The sequence below is a fragment of the Phyllobates terribilis genome, unplaced genomic scaffold (assembly GCF_046119375.1).
Source record: "Phyllobates terribilis strain yellow unplaced genomic scaffold, ASM4611937v1 Scaffold_13__5_contigs__length_258822181, whole genome shotgun sequence".
NCBI lineage: Eukaryota > Metazoa > Chordata > Amphibia > Anura > Dendrobatidae > Phyllobates > Phyllobates terribilis.
The window spans coordinates 162,710,800-162,734,327 of record NW_027362773.1 but is presented as its reverse complement, the minus strand read 5'-3'; the positions used below and the strand labels follow the sequence as shown (position 1 = coordinate 162,734,327).

General features: G+C 54.5%; 1 protein-coding gene across 1 annotated transcript in view; it reads right to left on the bottom strand.

The window, feature by feature from the left end:
- The window catches only part of LOC141174628 (ovochymase-2-like), a 58,036-nt gene that overhangs the window by 20,546 nt on the left and 13,962 nt on the right, over positions 1 to 23,528 (bottom strand). Inside the window, exons 4-11 of the mRNA XM_073659562.1 lie at positions 18,452 to 18,624; positions 18,143 to 18,238; positions 17,907 to 18,058; positions 16,257 to 16,452; positions 15,388 to 15,414; positions 15,219 to 15,309; positions 11,180 to 11,313; positions 9,343 to 9,483 (exon numbers count right to left, since the gene is read on the bottom strand). Of these exons, the coding sequence (XP_073515663.1) occupies positions 9,343 to 9,483; positions 11,180 to 11,313; positions 15,219 to 15,309; positions 15,388 to 15,414; positions 16,257 to 16,452; positions 17,907 to 18,058; positions 18,143 to 18,238; positions 18,452 to 18,624 (1,010 nt within the window). The remainder of the gene's footprint in view (positions 1 to 9,342; positions 9,484 to 11,179; positions 11,314 to 15,218; positions 15,310 to 15,387; positions 15,415 to 16,256; positions 16,453 to 17,906; positions 18,059 to 18,142; positions 18,239 to 18,451; positions 18,625 to 23,528) is intronic.

The window sequence follows — 23,528 nt, the reverse complement described above, 5'->3', positions numbered from 1 at the left end:
CTGTGCACTGGCGGACACACACAGAACAGAGCTCCTGTTCACTGGCAGACACACACACAGAAAAGAGCTCCTGTGCACTGGCGGACACACAGAACAGAGCTCCTGTGCACTGGCGGACACACACAGAACAGAGCCCCTGTGCACTGGAGGACACACACAGAACAGAGCCCCTGTGCACTGGCGGACACACACAGAACAGAGCCCCTGTGCACTGGCGGACACACACACAGAACAGAGCCCCTGTGCACTGGCGGACACACACACAGAACAGAGCTCCTGTGCACTGGCGGACACACACAGAACAGAGCCCCTGTGCACTGGCGGACACACACACAGAACAGAGCTCCTGTGCACTGGCGGACACACACACAGAACAGAGCTCCTGTGCACTGGCGGACACACACAGAACAGAGCCCCTGTGCACTGGCGGACACACACAGAACAGAGCCCCTGTGCACTGGCGGACACACACACAGAACAGAGCTCCTGTGCACTGGCGGACACACACAGAACAGAGCCCCTGTGCACTGGCGGACACACACACAGAACAGAGCTCCTGTGCACTGGTGGACACACACAGAACAGAGCTCCTGTGCACTGGCGGACACACACACAGAACAGAGCTCCTGTGCACTGGCGGACACACACACAGAACAGAGCTCCTGTGCACTGGCGGACACACACAGAACAGAGCCCCTGTGCACTGGCGGACACACACAGAACAGAGCCCCTGTGCACTGGCGGACACACACAGAACAGAGCCCCTGTGCACTGGCGGACACACACAGAACAGAGCTCCTGTGCACTGGCGGACACACAGAACAGAGCTCCTGTGCACTGGCGGACACACACAGAACAGAGCCCCTGTGCACTGTCGGACACACACAGAACAGAGCCCCTGTGCACTGTCGGACACACACAGAACAGAGCTCCTGTGCACTGGCGGACACACACACAGAACAGAGCTCCTGTACACTGGCGGACACACACACAGAACAGAGCTCCTGTGCACTGGCGGACACACACAGAACAGAGCTCCTGTGCACTGGCGGACACACACAGAACAGAGCTCCTGTGCACTGGCGGACACACACAGAACAGAGCCCCTGTGCACTGGCGGACACACACAGAACAGAGCCCCTGTGCACTGGCGGACACACACAGAACAGAGCCCCTGTGCACTGGCGGACACACACAGAACAGAGCTCCTGTGCACTGGCGGACACACACACAGAACAGAGCTCCTGTGCACTGGCGGACACACACAGAACAGAGCTCCTGTGCACTGGCGGACACACACAGAACAGAGCTCCTGTGCACTGGCGGACACACACAGAACAGAGCCCCTGTGCACTGGCGGACACACACACAGAACAGAGCCCCTGTGTACTGGCGGACACACACACAGAACAGAGCTCCTGTGCACTGGCGGACACACACAGAACAGAGCCCCTGTGCACTGGCGGACACACACACAGAACAGAGCCCCTGTGCACTGGCGGACACACACACAGAACAGAGCTCCTGTGCACTGGCGGACACACACACAGAACAGAGCTCCTGTGCACTGGCGGACACACACAGAACAGAGCCCCTGTGCACTGGCGGACACACACAGAACAGAGCCCCTGTGCACTGGAGGACACACACAGAACAGAGCCCCTGTGCACTGTCGGACACACACAGAACAGAGCCCCTGTGCACTGGCGGACACACACAGAACAGAGCCCCTGTGCACTGGTGGACACACACACAGAACAGAGCCCCTGTGCACTGTCGGACACACACAGAACAGAGCCCCTGTGCACTGGCGGACACACAGAACAGAGCTCCTGTGCACTGGCGGACACACACAGAACAGAGCTCCTGTACACTGGCGGACACACACACAGAACAGAGCCCCTGTGCACTGGCGGACACACACAGAACAGAGCCCCTGTGCACTGGCGGACACACACAGAACAGAGCTCCTGTGCACTGGCGGACACACAGAACAGAGCTCCTGTGCACTGGCGGACACACAGAACAGAGCTCCTGTGCACTGGCGGACACACACAGAACAGAGCTCCTGTGCACTGGCGGACACACACAGAACAGAGCTCCTGTGCACTGGCGGACACACAGAACAGAGCTCCTGTGCACTGGCGGACACACACAGAACAGAGCTCCTGTGCACTGGCGGACACACACACAACAGAGCTCCTGTGCACTGGCGGACACACACAGAACAGAGCTCCTGTGCACTGGCAGACACACACAGAACAGAGCTCCTGTGCACTGGCGGACACACACAGAACAGAGCTCCTGTTCACTGGCAGACACACACACAGAACAGAGCTCCTGTGCACTGGCGGACACACAGAACAGAGCTCCTGTGCACTGGCGGACACACACAGAACAGAGCCCCTGTGCACTGGAGGACACACACAGAACAGAGCCCCTGTGCACTGGCGGACACACACAGAACAGAGCCCCTGTGCACTGGCGGACACACACACAGAACAGAGCCCCTGTGCACTGGCGGACACACACACAGAACAGAGCTCCTGTGCACTGGCGGACACACAGAACAGAGCTCCTGTGCACTGGCGGACACACACAGAACAGAGCCCCTGTGCACTGGAGGACACACACAGAACAGAGCCCCTGTGCACTGGCGGACACACACAGAACAGAGCCCCTGTGCACTGGCGGACACACACACAGAACAGAGCCCCTGTGCACTGGCGGACACACACACAGAACAGAGCTCCTGTGCACTGGCGGACACACACAGAACAGAGCCCCTGTGCACTGGCGGACACACACACAGAACAGAGCTCCTGTGCACTGGCGGACACACACACAGAACAGAGCTCCTGTGCACTGGCGGACACACACAGAACAGAGCCCCTGTGCACTGGCGGACACACACAGAACAGAGCCCCTGTGCACTGGCGGACACACACACAGAACAGAGCTCCTGTGCACTGGCGGACACACACAGAACAGAGCCCCTGTGCACTGGCGGACACGCACACAGAACAGAGCCCCTGTGCACTGGCGGACACACACAGAACAGAGCTCCTGTGCACTGGCGGACACACACAGAACAGAGCTCCTGTGCACTGGCGGACACACACACAGAACAGAGCTCCTGTGCACTGGCGGACACACACACAGAACAGAGCTCCTGTGCATTGCGGACACGCACAGAACAGAGCTCCTGTGCACTGGCGGACACACACACAGAACAGAGCTCCTGTGCACTGGCGGACACACACACAGAACAGAGCTCCTGTGCACTGGCGGACACACACAGAACAGAGCCCCTGTGCACTGGCGGACACACACAGAACAGAGCCCCTGTGCACTGGCGGACACACACAGAACAGAGCCCCTGTGCACTGGCGGACACACACAGAACAGAGCCCCTGTGCACTGGCGGACACACACAGAACAGAGCCCCTGTGCACTGGCAGACACACACAGAACACAGCTCCTGTGCACTGGCAGACACACACAGAACAGAGCCCCTGTGCACTGGCAGACACACACAGAACACAGCTCCTGTGCACTGGCGGACACACACAGAACAGAGCTCCTGTGCACTGGCGGACACACAGAACAGAGCTCCTGTGCACTGGCGGACACACACAGAACAGAGCTCCTGTGCACTGGCAGACACACACAGAACAGAGCTCCTGTGCACTGGCGGACACACACACAGAACAGAGCCCCTGTGCACTGGCGGACACACAGAACAGAGCTCCTGTGCACTGGCGGACACACACAGAACAGAGCTCCTGTGCACTGGCGGACACACACAGAACAGAGCTCCTGTGCACTGGTGGACACACACAGAACAGAGCTCCTGTGCACTGGCGGACACGCACAGAACAGAGCTCCTGTGCACTGGCGGACACGCACAGAACAGAGCTCCTGTGCACTGGCGGACACACACACAGAACAGAGCTCCTGTGCACTGGCGGACACACACACAGAACAGAGCTCCTGTGCACTGGCGGACACACACACAGAACAGAGCTCCTGTGCACTGGCGGACACACACAGAACAGAGCTCCTGTGCACTGGCGGACACACACACAGAACAGAGCTCCTGTGCACTGGCGGACACACACACAGAACAGAGCTCCTGTGCACTGGCAGACACACACAGAACAGAGCTCCTGTGCACTGGCGGACACACACAGAACAGAGCCCCTGTGCACTGGCGGACACACACAGAACAGAGCCCCTGTGCACTGGCGGACACACACAGAACAGAGCTCCTGTGCACTGGCAGACACACACAGAACAGAGCTCCTGTGCACTGGCGGACACACACAGAACAGAGCCCCTGTGCACTGGCGGACACACACAGAACAGAGCCCCTGTGCACTGTCGGACACACACAGAACAGAGCCCCTGTGCACTGGCGGACACACACAGAACAGAGCCCCTGTGCACTGGCAGACACACACAGAACACAGCTCCTGTGCACTGGCAGACACACACAGAACAGAGCTCCTGTGCACTGGCGGACACACACAGAACAGAGCTCCTGTGCACTGGCGGACACACACAGAACAGAGCTCCTGTGCACTGGCGGACACACAGAACAGAGCTCCTGTGCACTGGCGGACACACACAGAACAGAGCCCCTGTACACTGGCGGACACACACACAGAACAGAGCCCCTGTGCACTGGCGGACACACACAGAACAGAGCCCCTGTGCACTGGCGGACACACACAGAACAGAGCTCCTGTGCACTGGCGGACACACAGAACAGAGCTCCTGTGCACTGGCGGACACACAGAACAGAGCTCCTGTACACTGGCGGACACACACAGAACAGAGCTCCTGTACACTGGCGGACACACAGAACAGAGCTCCTGTGCACTGGCGGACACACACAGAACAGAGCTCCTGTGCACTGGCGGACACACACACAACAGAGCTCCTGTGCACTGGCGGACACACACAGAACAGAGCTCCTGTGCACTGGCAGACACACACAGAACAGAGCTCCTGTGCACTGGCAGACACACACAGAACAGAGCTCCTGTGCACTGGCAGACACACAAACAGAAAAGAGCTCCTGTGCACTGGCGGACATACAGAACAGAGCTCCTGTGCACTGGCGGACACACACAGAACAGAGCCCCTGTGCACTGGAGGACACACACAGAACAGAGCCCCTGTGCACTGGCGGACACACACACAGAACAGAGCCCCTGTGCACTGGCGGACACACACACAGAACAGAGCTCCTGTGCACTGGCGGACACACACACAGAACAGAGCTCCTGTCCACTGGCGGACACACACACAGAACAGAGCTCCTGTGCACTGGCGGACACACACAGAACAGAGCCCCTGTGCACTGTCGGACACACACAGAACAGAGCCCCTGTGCACTGGCGGACACACACAGAACAGAGCCCCTGTGCACTGGCGGACACACACACAGAACAGAGCTCCTGTGCACTGGCGGACACACACACAGAACAGAGCTCCTGTGCACTGGCGGACACACACACAGAACAGAGCTCCTGTGCACTGGCGGACACACACAGAACAGAGCCCCTGTGCACTGGCGGACACACACAGAACAGAGCCCCTGTGCACTGGCGGACACACACAGAACAGAGCCCCTGTGCACTGTCGGACACACACAGAACAGAGCCCCTGTGCACTGTCGGACACACACAGAACAGAGCTCCTGTGCACTGTCGGACACACACAGAACAGAGCTCCTGTGCACTGGCGGACACACACAGAACAGAGCTCCTGTGCACTGGCGGACACACACAGAACAGAGCCCCTGTGCACTGGCGGACACACACAGAACAGAGCTCCTGTGCACTGGCGGACACACACAGAACAGAGCCCCTGTGCACTGGCGGACACACACAGAACAGAGCCCCTGTGCACTGGCGGACACACACACAGAACAGAGCCCCTGTGCACTGGAGGACACACACAGAACAGAGCCCCTGTGCACTGTCGGACACACACAGAACAGAGCTCCTGTGCACTGGCGGACACACACACAGAACAGAGCTCCTGTGCACTGGCGGACACACACACAGAACAGAGCCCCTGTGCACTGGAGGACACACACAGAACAGAGCCCCTGTGCACTGGAGGACACACAAAGAACAGAGCCCCTGTGCACTGTCGGACACACACAGAACAGAGCCCCTGTGCACTGTCGGACACACACAGAACAGAGCCCCTGTGCACTGGCGGACACACACACAGAACAGAGCCCCTGTGCACTGGCGGACACACACACAGAACAGAGCCCCTGTGCACTGGAGGACACACACAGAACAGAGCCCCTGTGCACTGGCGGACACACACACAGAACAGAGCTCCTGTGCACTGGCGGACACACACAGAACAGAGCTCCTGTGCACTGGCGGACACACACACAGAACAGAGCCCCTGTGCACTGGCGGACACACACAGAACAGAGCCCCTGTGCACTGGCGGACACACACAGAACAGAGCCCCTGTGCACTGGCGGACACACACAGAACAGAGCCCCTGTGCACTGGCGGACACACACAGAACAGAGCCCCTGTGCACTGGCGGACACACACAGAACAGAGCCCCTGTGCACTGGCGGACACACACACAGAACAGAGCCCCTGTGCACTGGCGGACACACACACAGAACAGAGCTCCTGTGCACTGGCGGACACACACAGAACAGAGCTCCTGTGCACTGGCGGACACACACAGAACAGAGCCCCTGTGCACTGGCGGACACACACACAGAACAGAGCCCCTGTGCACTGGCGGACACACACACAGAACAGAGCTCCTGTACACTGGCGGACACACACAGAACAGAGCCCCTGTGCACTGGCGGACACACACACAGAACAGAGCCCCTGTGCACTGGCGGACACACACAGAACAGAGCCCCTGTGCACTGGCGGACACACACACAGAACAGAGCCCCTGTGCACTGGCGGACACACACAGAACAGAGCTCCTGTACACTGGCGGACACACACAGAACAGAGCCCCTGTGCACTGGCGGACACACACACAGAACAGAGCCCCTGTGCACTGGCGGACACACACAGAACAGAGCCCCTGTGCACTGGCGGACACACACACAGAACAGAGCCCCTGTGCACTGGCGGACACACACAGAACAGAGCTCCTGTGCACTGGCGGACACACACAGAACAGAGCCCCTGTGCACTGGCGGACACACACACAGAACAGAGCCCCTGTGCACTGGCGGACACACACAGAACAGAGCCCCTGTGCACTGGCGGACACACACAGAACAGAGCCCCTGTGCACTGGCGGACACACACAGAACAGAGCCCCTGTGCACTGGCGGACACACACAGAACAGAGCCCCTGTGCACTGGCGGACACACACAGAACAGAGCCCCTGTGCACTGGCGGACACACACACAGAACAGAGCCCCTGTGCACTGGCGGACACACACAGAACAGAGCCCCTGTGCACTGGCGGACACACAGAACAGAGCCCCTGTGCACTGGCGGACACACACACAGAACAGAGCCCCTGTGCACTGGCGGACACACACAGAACAGAGCCCCTGTGCACTGGCGGACACACACAGAACAGAGCTCCTGTGCACTGGCGGACACACACAGAACAGAGCCCCTGTGCACTGGCGGACACACACAGAACAGAGCTCCTGTGCACTGGCGGACACACACACAGAACAGAGCTCCTGTGCACTGGCGGACACACACACAGAACAGAGCTCCTGTGCACTGGCGGACACACACACAGAACAGAGCCCCTGTGCACTGGCGGACACACACACAGAACAGAGCCCCTGTGCACTGGCGGACACACACACAGAACAGAGCTCCTGTGCACTGGCGGACACACACACAGAACAGAGCTCCTGTGCACTGGCGGACACACACACAGAACAGAGCTCCTGTGCACTGGCGGACACACACACAGAACAGAGCCCCTGTGCACTGGCGGACACACACACAGAACAGAGCTCCTGTGCACTGGCGGACACACACACAGAACAGAGCTCCTGTGCACTGGCGGACACACACACAGAACAGAGCTCCTGTGCACTGGCGGACACACACACAGAACAGAGCCCCTGTGCACTGGCGGACACACACACAGAACAGAGCCCCTGTGCACTGGCGGACACACACACAGAACAGAGCCCCTGTGCACTGGCGGACACACACACAGAACAGAGCTCCTGTGCACTGGCGGACACACACACAGAACAGAGCCCCTGTGCACTGGCGGACACACACACAGAACAGAGCCCCTGTGCACTGGCGGACACACACACAGAACAGAGCTCCTGTGCACTGGCGGACACACACACAGAACAGAGCTCCTGTGCACTGGCGGACACACACACAGAACAGAGCTCCTGTGCACTGGCGGACACACACACAGAACAGAGCCCCTGTGCACTGGCGGACACACACACAGAACAGAGCCCCTGTGCACTGGCGGACACACACACAGAACAGAGCTCCTGTGCACTGGCGGACACACACACAGAACAGAGCTCCTGTGCACTGGCGGACACACACACAGAACAGAGCCCCTGTGCACTGGCGGACACACACACAGAACAGAGCCCCTGTGCACTGGCGGACACACACACAGAACAGAGCTCCTGTGCACTGGAGGACACACACAGAACAGAGCCCCTGTGCACTGGCGGACACACACAGAACAGAGCCCCTGTGCAAGAACAATATCTGGGCCCTTTGCAGTTCAAATCACTCATCATAGTGCACAATTCCACCTATTTTGGAGGTGGTGATGGCCCCTTGATCTCTTAGGCCACACAGGTTGCACCAATGATATGTCCGTCCCTGCCCAGTATATGTGATAGACACTCGGGATGGCTGCCGGCAGGGCGATCATTTGTCAAAATCTAAGGTGCTTACATGCTATCATTCCTTCTGAAGTTGCTGACTGGTTGCAGCGGTCACATACACATGGTTGATATTTCCACACTGCAGGCAGTAAGCAAAGGATGGCATGGACCACATACTTTTCTATGTAAAGTGTACAGCAAGACAGTCATACATTGCCCTTGGAGACGCTCAGGATATGTTCACACTGGACCTTTCTGCTGCGGCAAAAATAGCTGCAGATCTTGTTAAACATTTGCAGCAATGTTTCCACACATTCACCATCTTTATCGCAATTAACCTGCTGTAGATGTCAAATCCAAGGCTGCAAGCGACAATATGCAGCAGATCAGCCCTGGGGGTCCGCACTGTTACACCGCACCCTCCATGGCAAAGCAAACGTTACGCTGTAATCAGTAATGAGTTCACAAAAGGCGACGGACTCACCTGGATAACGGTTTGGTTCCACTGCCTCATAGGAGAGGGAAAATCCAGAGCGGCACTCCTGAAAATCGGAGAAGAACTTCACAGTGACGCTTATATTGGGGATCCTTAGTGGCCGCGGCTGGACGTCGCCACAGAATTTCCCTGCAACCAGGAGGAAACGTCAGTCAATCACTTTGCTATACATAATATTTACACCCCGGAAAGGAACAAAAGATCTAGACACAAATGTGCAGATGAATCAATGAACCAGCGGCCCCCGCTGTTAGTCAATCTGCAGCGTTCCCCGCATGATCCCGAAACAGATCTCCTTCCGATCAGCCCCATCTAAGCCTGGTGGCCGCCTCCTTCACTGAGGGCCATCCTGTTGGCTAGCTTTTGCCCTGAGGCAGACAACGCAGAGGGTGGAGGCTCCTGCTGCAGCCAGTTGTCTTACAGCCACACACAGGACAGAGGGGGGAGGCTACAGCTGCAGCCAGTTGTCTTACAGCCACACACAGGACAGAGGGGGGAGGCTCCTGCTGCAGCCAGTTGTCTTACAGCCACACACAGGACAGAGAGGGGAGGCTCCTGCTGCAGCCAGTTGTCTTACAGCCACACACAGGACAGAGGGGGGAGGCTCCTGCTGCAGACAGTTGTCTTACAGCCACACACAGGACAGAGGGGGGAGGCTCCTGCTGCAGCCAGTTGTCTTACAGCCACACACAGGACAGAGGAGGGAGGCTCCTGCTGCAGCCAGTTGTCTTACAGCCACACACAGGACAGAGAGGGGAGGCTCCTGCTGCAGCCAGTTGTCTTACAGCCACACACAGGACAGAGGGGGGAGGCTCCTGCTGCAGACAGTTGTCTTACAGCCACACACAGGACAGAGGGGGGGAGGCTCCTGCTGCAGGCAGTTGTCTTACAGCCACACACAGGACAGAGGAGGGAGGCTCCTGCTGCAGCCAGTTGTCTTACAGCCACACACAGGACAGAGGGGGGGCTCCTGCTGCAGGCAATTGTCTTACAGCTACACACAGGACAGAGGGGGGAGGCTCCTGCTGCAGCCAGTTGTCTTACAGCCACACACAGGACAGAGGGGGGGAGGCTCCTGCTGCAGGCAGTTGCCTTACAGCCACACACAGGACAGGGGGGGGGAGGCTCCTGCTGCAGACAGTTGTCTTACAGCCACACATAGGACAGAGGGGGGAGGCTCCTGCTGCAGACAGTTGCCTTAAAGCCACACACAGGACAGAGGGGGGGGGGGCTCCAGCTGCAGGCAATTGTCTTACAGCTACACACAGGACAGAGGGGGGAGGCTCCTGCTGCAGACAGTTGTCTTACAGCCACACACAGGACAGGGGGGGGAGGCTCCTGCTGCAGTCAGTTGTCTTACAGCCCCACCCAGGACACTGAGGAGGACACAGAGAAGACTCCTCACACTCCGTTTTCTGCTGAAGATTTCCATTGGATGTTGCACAGATTTTTCTTTATGAGGATGATCCCCCCTTGTTATTCACTGGAGCGAACAGGGATCATAGATCCACAAGGATTTTTAGAAATCGCACCCGACATATTGTCTCTTGTGGATGATCCTGACTGAACCCTCAACTAAGGAAAGTTTCTTTGGAGATGATCAGGGATGGACGGACCCGTCCAGTACAGCACTATGCTGCCCCCGCCGTCTCATCTGCTCTGCGGGGCCGGGGGTCATCAAGGCCAAACCTGGGTGGGTGCAACTACAGACTGGTGCGGCCCAATAAGAGACAGGCAACAAGGCCTGTGCGTGACGTGGGGCTGCCAGCACTCTGATGGCTGAGGGTGATAGAGCCCACAATACGGCCAGTGCTTATACACTCGCCAATGAGACGTCCTGATGAACAGTAGACCCCCAGATAATCCAGATCACAGGAATAATCCCACTCCACACTGAAGCGATGGAACCTCAGGATGATGTGATTTCCTTCAGGGACCAGAATTCTCCAGACACAATTTCTATTGAGGAAAAAAATGAATAGGGTAAAATTAAAAAAATCACCACCTAATCTAGGGGGTCAGACAATCACTGATCGGACACTTAGGTAGGCCTTATTGATGTGTGGTTGGAGGCTGCCAACCATACAGGTGCTGGGGCGGGCACCCATGACGGGGGCATTAGAGCTGGTACCTCTGAGGGCACTCATGATGGGGGCATCAAGACTCTCTACCTGTGCAATCACCTGATATACCTAGCCAGGTTCAGGGAGGGAGACCGCGAAGACTGGCGAGACCACCACTCTCTAGAGATCAACCCCCTACATGCTAAGTTCAATAGCGACATAGCACCAGAAGCAGGATTGGACTGGCCTACAGGAGAATCCTCCGGTGGGCCACCACCCTTTTATAGGAGCAGTACTCGGCACAATACGTGAATCACTATGTACAGACAAAGGCGGCATCTTATTCATGTAACAAAATATATATATATATATATATATATATATATATATATATATATATATATATATATATATATATATATATATATATATATATATATATATATATATATATATACAGTACAGACCAAAAGTTTGGACACACCTTCTCATTTAAAGATTTTTCTGTATTTTCATAACTATGAAAATTGTACATTCACACTGAAGGCATCAAAACTATGAATTAACACATGTGGAATTATATACTTAACAAAAAAGTGTGAAACAACTGAAAATATGTCTTATATTCTAGGTTCTTCACAGTAGCCACCTTTTGCTTTGATGACTGCTTTGCACACTCTTGGCATTCTCTTGATGAGCGTCAAGAGGTAGTCACCGGAAATGGTTTTCACTTCACAGGTGGGCCCTGTCAGGTTTAATAAGTGGGATTTCTTGCCTTATAAATCGGGTTGGGACCATCAGTTGTGTTGTGCAGAAGTCAGGTGGATACACAGCTGATAGTCCTACTGAATAGACTGTTAGAATTTGTATTATGGCAAGAAAAAAGCAGCTAAGTAAAGAAAAACGAGTGGCCATCATTACTTTAAGAAATGAAGGTCAATCAGTCAGAAAAATTGGGCAAACTTTGAAAGTGTCCCCAAGTGCAGTTGCAAAAACCATCAAGCGCTACAAAGAAACTGGCTCACATGATGACCGCCCCAGGAAGGGAAGACCAAGAGTCACCTCTGCTTCTGAGGATAAGTTTATCCGAGTCACCAGCCTCAGAAATCACAGGTTAACAGCAGCTCAGATTAGAGACCAGGTCAATGCCACACAGAGTTCTAGCAGCAGACACATCTCTACAACAACTGTTAAGAGGAGACTTTGTGCAGCAGGCCTTCATGGTAAAATAGCTGCTAGGAAACCACTGCTAAGGACAGGCAACAAGCAGAAGAGACTTGTTTGGGCTAAAGAACACAAGGAATGGACATCAGACCAGTGGAAATCTGTGCTTTGGTCTGATGAGTCCAAATTTGAGATCTTTGGTTCCAACCACCGTGTCTTTGTGCGACGCAGAAAAGGTGAACGGATGGACTCTACATGCCTGGTTCCCACCGTGAAGCATGGAGGATGAGGTGTGATGGTGTGGGGGTGCTTTGCTGGTGACACTGTTGGGAATTTATTCAAAATTGAAGGCATACTGAACCAGCATGGCTACCACAGCATCTTTCAGCGGCATGCTATTCCATCCGGTTTGCGTTTAGTTGGACCATCATTTATTTTTCAACAGGACAATGACCCCAAACACACCTCCAGACTGTGTAAGGGCTATTTGACCAAGAAGGAGAGTGATGGGGGGCTACGCCAGATGACCTGGCCTCCACAGTCACCAGACCTGAACCCAATCGAGATGGTTTGGGGTGAGCTGGACCACAGAGTGAAGGCAAAAGGGCCAACAAGTGCTAAGCATCTCTGGGAACTCCTTCAAGATTGTTGGAAGACCATTTCCGGTGACTACCTCTTGAAGCTCATCAAGAGAATGCCAAGAGTGTGCAAAGCAGTCATCAAAGCAAAAGGTGGCTACTGTGAAGAACCTAGAATATAAGACATATTTTCAGTTGTTTCACACTTTTTTGTTAAGTATATAATTCCACATGTGATAATTCATAGTTTTGATGCCTTCAGTGTGAATGTACAATTTTCATGGTCAAGAAAAAGAAAATACAGAAAAGTGGGGCCCTGGAGCTGGTTACTGTTGGGCCCTTGGCAGCCCAGTCCAACACTGACCAGAAATGTTTTTGTTTCCATCTGCCTCCCTAAAAATAATAAAATGGTACAAATTATAGTATTGACTACCACAAAAAAACCTACCATGGCAACCAGAGCTCAGCATTCCTTCTACCGTGGCAACCAGAGCTCAGCATTCATTCTACCATGGCAACCAGAGCTCAGCATTCATTCTACCATGGCAAGCAGAGCTCAGCATTCATTCTACCCTGGCAACCAGTGCTCAATATTCTTTTTACCATGGCAACCAGAGCTCAGCATTCTCTTTACCATGGCAACCAGAGTTCAGCATTCCCTCTACCATGGTAATAAGAGCTCAGCATTTCCTCTATCATGGAAACCAGAGCTCAGCATTTCTTATACCATGGCAACCAATGCTCAGTATTCTTTTTACCATGGCAACAAGAGCTCAGCTTTCCCTCTACCATGGCAACCATAGCTCAGCGTTCCCTTTATCATGGCAACCAGAGTTCAGCATTCCCTCTACCATGGCAATAAGAGTTCAGCATTTTCTCTAACATGGCAACCAGAGCTCAGCGTTCCCTTTATCATGGCAACCAGAGTTCAGCATTCCCTCTACCATGGCAATAAGAGTTCAGCATTTTCTCTAACATGGCAACCAGAGCTCAGCGTTCCCTTTATCATGGCAACCAGAGCTCAGCGTTCCCTTTATCATGGCAACCAGAGTTCAGCATTCCCTCTACCATGGCAACCAGAGCTCAGCGTTCCCTTTAGCATGGCAACCAGAGTTCAGCATTCCCTCTAACATGGCAATAAGAGCTCAGCATTTCCTCTACCATGGCAACCAGAGCTCAGCATTCGTCCTACCATGCCAACCAGAGCTCAGAATTCCTTCTACCATGGCAACCAGTGCTCGCTATTCTTTTTACCATGGCAACCAGTGCTCGCTATTCTTTTTACCATGGCAACCAGTGCTCGCTATTCTTTTTACCATGGCAACCCGAGCCCGGCATTCTTTTTACCATGGCAACCAGAGCTCAGCATTCTTTTTACCATGGCAACAAGAGGATTGGTTTTTAGGTCTTACTATCACACAGTTTTAACCCCTTATGGAGCTGGGAATTTCATTTTTTCTTCCATTTGCTTCAAGAGTCAAAACGTCTTTATTCTTTTGGCAACATAGTCACATGAGGGCTTGTGGTTTTAGTTTTTTTTTTTGCAGGATTGGTTGTAGTTTTTGTATCACATCATCTATTTTACCATATAACATACGGGAAAATGGGAGAAAAAAAATCTAAGTGGGGGGGGGGGGTGTAATTCCGCTACTGTTTTTTGTTTTTTATTTTTACAGCTTTTATTTCTGTGGTAAAACGGATTCTCCAGGTCGGTACGATCACGGTGATACCAACACTGGACAGATCTTTATTGCTTTAGTGGTGAAGAATAATTATGAAATCTATATTAAAAAAAAAAATAAAAAAAGGGAACATGGAGGGGGAGGGGGGTGGGGGTTGTCCATTTCCTGAGACCTGTTAAATGTTTCTGTCCAGGAGGCTGTGAGTGATCGAAGGTGGAATTTAAAAAGTTCGACTGCAGCGACCGGATCGAGCTCCGGTTGCTGCTTGTACCAGTACATGCTGGCCGGTGACAAAACACGTGCGTCATTGATAGTTAAGGGGTTAATAAATGAGGCCAATTCATACAATGCATTGACCCCCTGTACAGAATACTCACTCATTATTGGAGTAATATCTCCTGAAGCCTTTGGGGTGTGTGATCTGCCCGGCCGTCCCCCTCAGGAGCCCATCGTTAGTGCTGCACCGCACTGCGCGATATGAGAAATCTCTGGTAATCACACGCCGGTCACGTCAATCAGCGAGGAGCGCGAGACGACAATAATTACCTTGAGCCTCAGTCCAATATGAGACCTCTAGTGAAAACACAAAAATAACGCAAAAGGATAAAAGTTGTCAGGTTTGTATGGATGTGTTTGACAGTGTAAAATCGTGCAGGGTTCTGGAAAGGCTGGTGGTCAGACGTCACAGCTCATATCCCTACAATATGGTGGTGAAAGCCCCAGAAGCCCCCTGGAGTTTACAGAATCCCCTTCAGCGCTTCGCAGGATTTGTCGACATTGTTTCCAAAGTTTTAGGACGGTCCCTCTAAATTTGGCTACTATGCAGCCATGGATAGCCATGAATCTAGCAGTCGATGGAAGGAATGGAGTGCAGTATCGGAGGGGGTATTCCACCACTGGACTGGTGAGGGTCGGATTGTTGGGACCCCAACTGAGCACAGCAATGGAATGGATCGGCCGGACGCACGCTCCGACGAAGATCCCCTCGGTCTCCAAGCTGTGGTCATGCAGCAGGGCAGAAATAGGGGCAAGGGCCCCCCATCCAAGCGGTTAGTGAGGGGGGGGCTCCAGTTATTGGAGCCGCACCGATCCAACTCACTTTATCTCACAAATGTCTTAACAGGGATGAACCGTAAATTCTCAGAATAAGTGATAACCTGATGATTGCTGGGAAGCGACCACTGGGACCCCCAATGATCCCCAGCATCATTTCAATGCAGCGGTGGTCCCAATCACTCTCCTTCCATCAATCCCATAGACAGCATGTGGGACCATCACTCCATTTAAATAGAGCACTCCAAAGCCCCATTCTGTGGATCAGTGGGGGTCCCGGTGATCGGCCCCCAGCAATCACTAGGTCAGTATCTGTTGTTTGTGTAAAGTGAGAGAGTCTGTGACGACGTGAGAGCAGTTACCTTGATTCAGCTTTGTAATGATCCAGCCACGAAGCATCTGAATATCCGTGAAAATACCCGGTGAGCCCCGCTTGTCCGGTGGGCGCAGGAAATTGTCTACCCATTTCCGAGCACATCCCAGTCCCCAGGAGGTTACACCAACCAAAACCCACCTGCCGTGGCTCCTCTGACAGAGGAAAGGACCTCCAGAGTCCCCCTAAAAAGAGTAATAAAGATGCTGACATCATAAAACATCTTACTGTTGACAGATGCCCAAAAGTGGCCACTGCAACCAATGACTGGCAGCAGTGGTGACCAATGAGTCATCACTACATCCAGTGATTGGCTGCAGTCGTCACATGCCAATCCCAACCATACAGGAAGTGCAGAGACCGACTGGGGGACCTAGGCTACACTGGAACGAGAGTGGTGGGCCGTCATTAGTGTGAGCATTACAAATTTTATTCATTTATAGAATTAAAGAAGTTGTCCAGTACTTTATATTACCCCCCCCCCCCCCCAATATATCCCCCCGGGTCCCCTAAGGATTTTTGTAATTACTTTACGTTGCGGTTTCTGCCTGTGAGCGGCGACATAGCCATTGGCATCCACCGCGCACTTTCCCAATGAATGGGGAGAGGCAGAGTGGGGTAGCCCGACCCACAGCCTGGCATCCACCTGAAAAGCGGAAGAGGGACCCCCGGCTGCTGCCAGCTCTTGTCGTGACATCAGCGGATGTCAGAGCCGGCTGCAGCCGGGGGTCACGTGATGCCTGTGAGCGACCAGCGATAGCGCCGCTCACAGGCAGTATCAACAGCGCAAGGTAATTACAAAAATCCTTAGGGGCCCCGGGGGGGATACATTGGGGGGGTAATATAAAGTACTGGACAACCCCTTTAATTTTCAACATTTAGTGGCTGCATGACCCCTTTAATACCCAACATGCAAGGCTAGGGGTGACCGTAGCACCTTGACTGTCCATTATATAAATATATGTGCCGAACCAGGTGGCCGGAACCATAGAGGTGACCATGTAATCAACATAGGGACCAGTCCAGGGTGGTCCCATCATAGATGCGATTAGATGGCGAGAACCTATTCAGGACTCTCAAGAGAAGCTGCACCGCTGGCAAACAAAAGGGTGGGGAAAATCGGCCTGTCCTGCGCCCTCCTGTCCTGGGGTCTTCCGGTCCTGCGGCCCTCCCGCCCTGCGGCCCTCACGTCCAGCAACTCTGCCTTCCTGCGACCCTCCTGCACTGGAACCATCTGTCCTTTGACCCTCCCGTTCTGTGACCATCTGTCCTGCGACCCTCCCGTCCTGGGGCCCTCCTGCACTGGGACCATCTGTCCTGTGACGCTCCCGTCCTGGGACCCTCCTTCACTGGGACCATCTATCCTACTACTCTCCTGTCCTGCAGCCCTCCTGCCCCGCTGCCCTCCCGCCACGCTGACCCCCCCAGCACTGGAACCATCTGTCCTGCGACCCTCCTGTCCTGGGACCCTCCTTCACTGGGACCATCTATCCTACTACTCTCCCGTCCCGCAGCCCTCCCGTCCCGCAGCCCTCCAGCACTGGGACCATCTGTCCTGCGACCCTCCTCCTTCCTTCCACTGATACCACTTACTCTGGAGGACCTCCCAATCCCACATATCATCGCTAACACCCAGCACCTGGCAGGCGTCTTTCCCTCCTTCCGGATATCCTGCGCAGACCACCGTATTAAAATGTAAACGCTGATCCACAGTTTTCATGGTGCTCATGCAGCTTTTGTTCTCAATTATCGGTAAAGACACTAGCTGCAATTTGCTGGGTAACTTGCCATCTGAAATACCAAATTTGGGGTGAAGAGTAGTTACAGTCAGATATGCAAAGTTCTCCTAGCGTGTTATTGCCGAAGCCTTCTTACTTTCCTCCAGCCGTCCCCATCCCATAGTATCGCACATATATCCTTTGGAAAAAATTTCGTCCGGGCTCGGCAGGCACGCCGGCTGGATATTACTATCTGGAATGTCAGAACACAGAAAGATGCATTAAAAGTAATGCACATGCACCCATAGACCCCAATTATGCTCCCCGATCCGGTGCATAGGGCGCACTATGTATGCCGGAGCTCTCATGAGCCTGAGTGCTTCCACTACAAGTCCAGGCCTCTCTTCACCAGCGATGCGGCGCACCGTCCGCTCCATCCCTGCGCAGATCTAAGATTATTAGTTACCAAACTTTATGCGTCCCGCCACCTGCACCACTGCAATGTCGTTGTTGTACGGCTGTTTGCTGTTGAAGTCGGGGTGCTTGTGAATGGCTTGTACATGGAAACTCTGCTCTGTGGGTTCCTTAATGTTGAAATCATAGTCTCCAACATAAACTCTCATTAAAAATTCAATGTTTCTGTGAAGAGAGAGAGAAAAAACAGAGGAAGATTCGGATATATATTCGTCTCAGGGAGTGGTCACATTTTCCCCTGTATGACAGTGCTGTGAGATGAGAGCTGCAGTGTGCAATCACATACAGTGCTCGGCATTATTGCCTGGGATAGATGCAGAACAATGTTTGTAATGACGCACAGCTCAGCTTTCCTCAGCCCACACAATGTTTCTTACCATAGCACAGAGAAAGATGGTTTTGATCATCTCTTTTTTTTTTTTTTTTTCCTTCTCCTGCTTATGATTGGACACCATCATATTGGGGAAAAAGTAACCGCCCCCAGGGACAGATCTCTGTTAACGCCCCCTTGGTTATATAGTATAAATCAGCAGATAAACTTTGCAAGCTACTCTCTCCGTAATGGAGATGAGAAATACAAAAATTAAAACATTTTATTCAGATTTTCAGCCACTTGGTTTGCCCAGTTTAGCACGAAAAATTTCTAAAGCAGTTACTTCACTCCTTACCTGTAGGAAAGCATGGTCTTGCTCCCACCACATCAGATTAAACCCACTTTTGGGGAACAAACCAGACTAAGGTGTCTAGGACGTGTCTCAATTCTCATGCATTATAACATGTCATCTACTCTTTTTGGGTGGTTGCTTCCTCTACATCAGCATTCTGCCAGCTCTATAAGAACTGGAACTCCCTAACATCCCAGCATACATTGCTCCCAATATTGTCCGAAGGCATGTCTGCTCTGAAATGGAAGCCTGTCCCTTTGTTAAGCATCTATACAATTTACCGGAAAGGAGAGGAGAGACACTTCCCATAGAGAGACAAAGACCCTCCCCCACTTCATGTAAAGAGACACTCGCCCATCTCTTCCTGTAGAAACAGACCCGACCCCACTTCCTGTAGAGAGACGCACCCCCACTTCCTGTAGCGAGACATACCTGCCCCCACTTCCTGTAGAGAGACAGACGTGCTTCCCACTTCCTGTAGAGACAAACACGCCCCAACTTCCAGTAGGGAGACAGACATGCCCCCCACTCTCTGTAGAGACAGATGCACCCCCACTTCCTGTAGAGAGACAAAGACCCACCCTCATTTCCTGTAGAGAGATAGATGCACCCCCACATCCTGTAGAGAGACAAAGACACACCCTCACTTCCTGTAGAGAGATAGATGCACCCCCACATCCTGTAGAGAGACAAAAACACACCCTCACTTCCTGTAAAGACAGATGCACCCCCCACTTCCTGTGCGTCTATATCTCACTAGACAGATGCGCCCCCCACTTCCTGTAGAGACAGACGTGCCCCCCACTTCCTGTAGAGAGACAGACGTGCCCCCCACTTCCTGTAAAGAGATTGACCTACCCTCACTTCCTGTAGAGACAGATGGACCCCCCACTTCCTGTAGAGAGACAGACGTGCCCCCCACTTCCTGTAGACAGACGAGCCCCCCACTTCCTGTAGAGATTGACCTACCCTCACTTCCTGTAGAGACAGATGGGCCCCCCACTTCCTGTAGAGAGTCAGAGGCGCCCCCCACTTCCTGTAGAGACAGATGGGCCCCCCACTTCCTGTAGAGAGACAAAAACCCACCCTCATTTCCTGTAGAGAGATAGATGCACCCCCCACATCCTGTAGAGAGACAAAAACACACCCTCACTTCCTGTAGAGACAGATGCACCCCCCCACTTCCTGTGCGTCTATCTCACTAGACAGATGCGCCCCCCACTTCCTGTAGAGAGACAGACGTGCCCCTCACTTCCTGTAGAGATATTGACCTACCCTCACTTCCTGTAGAGACAGATGGGCCCCCCACTTCCTGTAGAGATTGACCTACCCTCACTTCCTGTAGAGACAGACGCGCCCCCCACTTCCTGTAGACAGACGCACACTTCCTGTAGAGATTGACCTACCCTCACTTCCTGTAGACAGATGGACCCCCCACTTCCTGTAGTTAGAGGTGCCCCCCACTTCCTGTAGAGACAGACGCGCCCCCCACTTCCTGTAGAGACAGATGCGCCCCCACTTCCTGTAGAGAGACAAAGACCCACCCTCATTTCCTGTAGAGACAGATGCAGCCCCCACTTCCTGTGCGTCTATCTCACTAGACAGATGCACCCCTCACTTCCTGTAGAGAGTCAGAGGGCCCCCCCCACTTCCTGTAGAGAGTCAGAGGGCCCCCCCACTTCCTGTAGGGAGACAGACCCGCCCCCACTTCCTGTAGGGAGACAGACCCGCCCCCACTTCCTGTAGGGAGACAGACCCGCCCCCACTTCCTGTAGGGAGACAAACGCGCCCCCCACTTCCTGTAGAGAGATTGACCTACCCTGACTTCCTGTAGAGACAGATGGGCCCCCACTTCCTGTAGGGAGACAGACCCGCCCCCACTTCCTGTAGGGAGACAGACGCGCCCCCCACTTCCTGTAGGGAGACAGATGCGCCCCCCACTTCCTGTAGAGACAGACATGCCCCCCCACTTCCTGTAGAGAGATTGACCTACCCTGACTTCCTGTAGAGACAGATGGGCCCCCACTTCCTGTAGGGAGACAGACCCGCCCCCACTTCCTGTAGGGAGACAGACGCGCCCCCCACTTCCTGTAGGGAGACAGACGCGCCCCCCACTTCCTGTAGAGACAGACATGCCCCCCCACTTCCTGTAGAGAGATTGACCTACCCTGACTTCCTATAGAGACAGATGGGCCCCCACTTCCTGTAGGGAGACAGACCCACCCCACTTCCTGTAGGGAGACAGACCCGCCCCCACTTCCTGTAGGGAGACAGACCCGCCCCCCACTTCCTGTAGGGAGACAGACCCGCCCCCCACTTCCTGTAGGGAGACAGACGCGCCCCCCACTTCCTGTAGAGAGATTGACCTACCCTGACTTCCTGTAGAGAGATTGACCTATCCTGACTTCCTGAAGAGAGATTGACCTACCCTGACTTCCTGAAGAGAGATTGACCTACCCTGACTTCCTGAAGAGAGATTGACCTACCCTGACTTCCTGTAGAGACAGACCCGCCCCCACTTCCTGTAGGGAGACAGACGCACCCCCCACTTCCTGTAGGGAGACAGACGTGCCCCCCACTTCCTGTAGGGAGACAGACGCGCCCCCCACATCCTGTAGGGAGACAGACGCGCCCCCACTTCCTGTAGGGAGACAGACGCGCCCCCCACTTCCTGTAGGGAGACAGACCCGCCCCCACTTCCTGTAGGGAGACAGACCCGCCCCCACTTCCTGTAGGGAGACAGACCTGACCCCACTTCCTGTAGGGAGACAGACCCGCCCCCCACTTCCTGTAGGGAGACAGACGCGCCCCCCACTTCCTGTAGAGAGATTGACCTACCCTGACTTCCTGTAGAGACAGATGGGTCCCCACTTCCTGTAAGGAGACAGACCCGCCCCCACTTCCTGTAGGGAGACAGACGCGCCCCCCACTTCCTGTAGAGAGATTGACCTATCCTGACTTCCTGAAGAGAGATTGACCTACCCTGACTTCCTGTAGAGACAGACCCGCCCCCACTTCCTGTAGGGAGACAGACGCACCCCCCACTTCCTGTAGGGAGACAGACCCGCCCCCCACTTCCTGTAGGGAGAGACCCGCCCCCCACTTCCTGTAGGGAGACAGACCCGCCCCCCACTTCCTGTAGGGAGACAGACCCGCCCCCCACTTCCTGTAGGGAGACAGACCCGCCCCCCACTTCCTGTAGAGAGATTGACCTACCCTGACTTCCTGTAGAGACAGACGTGCCCCCCACTTCCTGTAGGGAGACAGACGCGCCCCCCACTTCCTGTAGGGAGACAGACCCGCCCCCACTTCCTGTAGGGAGACAGACCCGCCCCCACTTCCTGTAGGGAGACAGACCCGCCCCCACTTCCTGTAGGGAGACAGACGCGCCCCCCACTTCCTGTAGAGAGATTGACCTACCCTGACTTCCTGTAGAGACAGATGGGCCCCCACTTCCTGTAAGGAGACAGACCCGCCCCCACTTCCTGTAGGGAGACAGACGCGCCCCCACTTCCTGTAGGGAGACAGACACGCCCCCCACTTCCTGTAGGGAGACAGACGCGCCCCCCACTTCCTGTAGGGAGACAGACGCGCCCCCCACTTCCTGTAGAGACAGACATGCCCCCCACTTCCTGTAGAGAGATTGACCTACCCTGACTTCCTGTAGAGACAGATGGGCCCCCACTTCCTGTAGGGAGACAGACCCGCCCCCCACTTCCTGTAGGGAGACAGACCCGCCCCCCACTTCCTGTAGGGAGACAGACCCGCCCCCACTTCCTATAGAGACAGACATGCCCCCCACTTCCTGTAGAGAGATTGACCTACCCTGACTTCCTGAAGAGAGATTGACCTACCCTGACTTCCTGAAGAGAGATTGACCTACCCTGACTTCCTGAAGAGAGATTGACCTACCCTGACTTCCTGTAGAGACAGACCCGCCCCCACTTCCTGTAGGGAGACAGACCCGCCCCCACTTCCTGTAGGGAGACAGACCCGCCCCCACTTCCTGTAGGGAGACAGACGCACCCCCCACTTCCTGTAGGGAGACAGACGCGCCCCCCACTTCCTGTAGAGAGATTGACCTACCCTGACTTCCTGTAGAGACAGATGGGCCCCCACTTCCTGTAGGGAGACAGACCCGCCCCCACTTCCTGTAGGGAGACAGACCCGCCCCCACTTCCTGTAGGGAGACAGACCCGACCCCACTTCCTGTAGGGAGACAGACCTGACCCCACTTCCTGTAGGGAGACAGACCCGCCCCCCACTTCCTGTAGGGAGACAGACGCGCCCCCCACTTCCTGTAGAGAGATTGACCTACCCTGACTTCCTGTAGAGACAGATGGGCCCCCACTTCCTGTAAGGAGACAGACCCGCCCCCACTTCCTGTAGGGAGACAGACGCGCC